Source organism: Rhipicephalus microplus, chromosome 8, assembly GCF_043290135.1.
Source record: "Rhipicephalus microplus isolate Deutch F79 chromosome 8, USDA_Rmic, whole genome shotgun sequence".
Lineage (NCBI taxonomy): Eukaryota > Metazoa > Arthropoda > Arachnida > Ixodida > Ixodidae > Rhipicephalus > Rhipicephalus microplus.
The window spans coordinates 85,063,744-85,066,339 of NC_134707.1; the positions used below are offsets into that span (position 1 = coordinate 85,063,744).

General features: G+C 48.8%; 1 protein-coding gene across 1 annotated transcript; it reads left to right on the forward strand.

The window, feature by feature from the left end:
- The first annotated feature begins 502 nt into the window (after positions 1-502).
- Positions 503-2,154, forward strand: LOC142768303 (sodium/iodide cotransporter-like). Its single transcript, XM_075870266.1, has 2 exons — positions 503-838; positions 2,128-2,154. The coding sequence occupies exons 1-2, from the start codon at positions 503-505 to the stop codon at positions 2,152-2,154; spliced, it is 363 nt and encodes a 120-aa protein (XP_075726381.1).
- Positions 2,155-2,596: the final 442 nt, after the last annotated feature.

Genomic DNA, 2,596 nt, shown 5'->3' on the forward strand with positions numbered 1-2,596 from the left:
CGACCATTTATTCGAAACGTGGGAGGTCAAGCTCGTCCTCGAGGGCCTGGAAGACCAGCGACAACTCGTCGCCAGGGCCAAGAGAGCAGTCGAGGCCAGGGTGTCCCTGGACTAGGGAACCCTCCCACCTTTGAGTGATGAAACTGGGCATCGCTCGAAACACTGCTTCGAAATAAACGTTAATTGCTCTCTCTCTCTCTCTCTCTCTCTCTCGCTGTAAGCAACACGAATGGCTTGCTCAACATCTGCATTCTCAAGGGCGATAACACTCTGTAAAAGTGGAATCCATACAAACTGCGCCAGCTGCGGCATGCACTGACATCAATTAGTGTCTGAGCGCGAAATGGCGTGGCTGCGACAAAACGACTGTTGAACAGGAAGCACACCTTCACCAACAGGCATAGACGACAGTTGCAACAGCATAGACGACAGTTGCGACAGCTCTATGGTACAATCCTATCACGGCGAGAGTGCACATGTAGTGACTCCTCGTGACGCCTAAATGGAAGACATCGCTCTGGAGTACGCGGTTTTCGGCGCCCTCATGGCCCTCAATTTCGGGCTGGGCCTGTACTTCTCGCTACGTCGCAAGGCCCGCCTGGCCAAGACGACCGCCGAGGTGTTTCTGGGCAGCCGGGCACTGCGTGCCCTGCCCCTAGCGGCGTCCGCGGTGGCCACCATCGTCTCATCGGCGGGACTCGTCGGCTTCGCGGGACACTTCTACGCCTATGGGTTCCACCTCATGTGGGCCTCGTTGTCGGCCGTTGCCATGGCGCCGGTAGCAGTGTACATTTTCCTGCCGGTCATGTACGGACTACGCATCACTTCAGTGTTCGAGGTATATTTACGAATTTCTATTTATTGTCTCGGCGAGATATGATTATTACAAAAACTTTGCAAACAAAAACCACGATATGATTCATGTCGAACGAGAATTGTGAAAGACACACACACGAGAAGGAACAAAAACACCGGACAAGCTCTAGATAGGTACCGCTCATGCACCTGGTCTCATGTTTCTTCTTGTGTCTGTATTTGCACTGCTTGTTCAATATGGATTATTAGAAACTCGAGCACACTTGAATTTTTGTAATCTTGATGCATTTTACTTGTCATGTTCCTCTTTATGGCACTGTATTTTTTGCTACACTTGTTCAATATGACTACCTACAATTCCTCATGAGCTTGTTTACAGCGCAACACAGGACAAGGAAGGAGTAAAAGAGAAAGAAGAGATGGCGCTGACTCACAACTATTCTTTAAAGAACAATAAAGAAAAGGTGTGAGTAAGCGCCATCTTACCTGTTTTTTTATTGCTCCTTCCCTGTTTTGCGTTTTTGGTGTTGCGCTGAAAAAAGTTCATGATCCCAACCAACTGGCCCAACTTACCGTCTTAATGATTACTTACAAACTTGACCAAACTTTTCTTAAGACATGGTTATTAAGCATGCCTCATTGAAGAACTACCGAAGTTTCCACCAGCTAGGCATCATCGGCATGCTCTTAAAGGAGTACTGACACAATTTTGAAGTATTACAGCGGTAATTCTAAAACCTTGCTTATTACTTTTCTGTTTCCTTTTACAGCCGCATAACGACTCTCCTCTCACTGAAGTCAGACAGCACGTATATATAAAAAACTCGGCAGATCCCTCGTACCTGAGAATCGGCGTTATGTGAAGTATGTGGAGGGAAGGTGACCGTGTTGCAATTTTTCATTGAGCGACACGTCATGTAAAGACGCTAATTACATGTAAACATTTTGCACGCACAGACATATATTGAAAAGTTGTAGGTGTTCATATAACCAGTTCTTTGCACTGGCGCAACGATGCCAACTGGTAAATGCGTATTAGCAACACCAGAAGCTGATATGAAGCGCTGATGCTCGCGAGGATGCTGGTCCTGGACACTGCTACATAAATCAACCTCAGTGCATGGTAACTAACCACAATTTACGTTAGCCCGACGTGACGGCTGTATCAAAGGAGTACATATGTAATGTTTATAAAATTGGGTGGGCAGCACTGCAACCAATATTGACGTTTCACTGAGATTAGCATCAATTTGAAAAAAAAGTACCGAGACCTGGCGCAGCTCTGTGATAAAATGCTTCATTGCCACGCAGAATGCTACGGTTCAATTCCAGCTATGATCCTGACATGTATTTTTTGCGTTCGGCGGGTCGACGCTACCGATGTCACGTATTTCTTAACCTTCGCGCGTTAAGATTGCCCATGTTTGTTCTCGTCGTTCCTGGGTAGAATGAATGAATGAAACCATGTTTATTCCACTTTGTTCGCGCCGAAGGCGCTGCGGTGGACAGTCAGGGCACTATAGCAGGGGGGGGGGGGTAGAGCTGCCTCCGTTTTATTACCGGACGTCATGGAGGCAGCTAAGTGGGGGCCGCTTGAATGGCTTGAATCTTGTGGCTGTCGCGGAGCCGGTCGCCAACCGGTGGCGCGGCCGGGTCCTGGAGGAACATGATGAGTGCTCGCCAGAACTCGATGGCGCGGTCAGGGGGCGAAGGCTCCGGGCAGGCCCATGTCCGGAGAGAAGAAGGCCAGGGTCCCCGTTTTATGGTGGCCAGGGCACGG

Bases quoted from the DNA above. Each gene is read 5' to 3' on its own strand.
- LOC142768303 (XM_075870266.1), top strand. From the start codon at position 503: ATGGAAGACATCGCTCTGGAGTACGCGGTTTTCGGCGCCCTCATGGCC. The intron at 839-2,127 runs GTATATTTACGA...ATTGCCACGCAG, and splicing joins GCATCACTTCAGTGTTCGAG to AATGCTACGGTTCAATTCCA.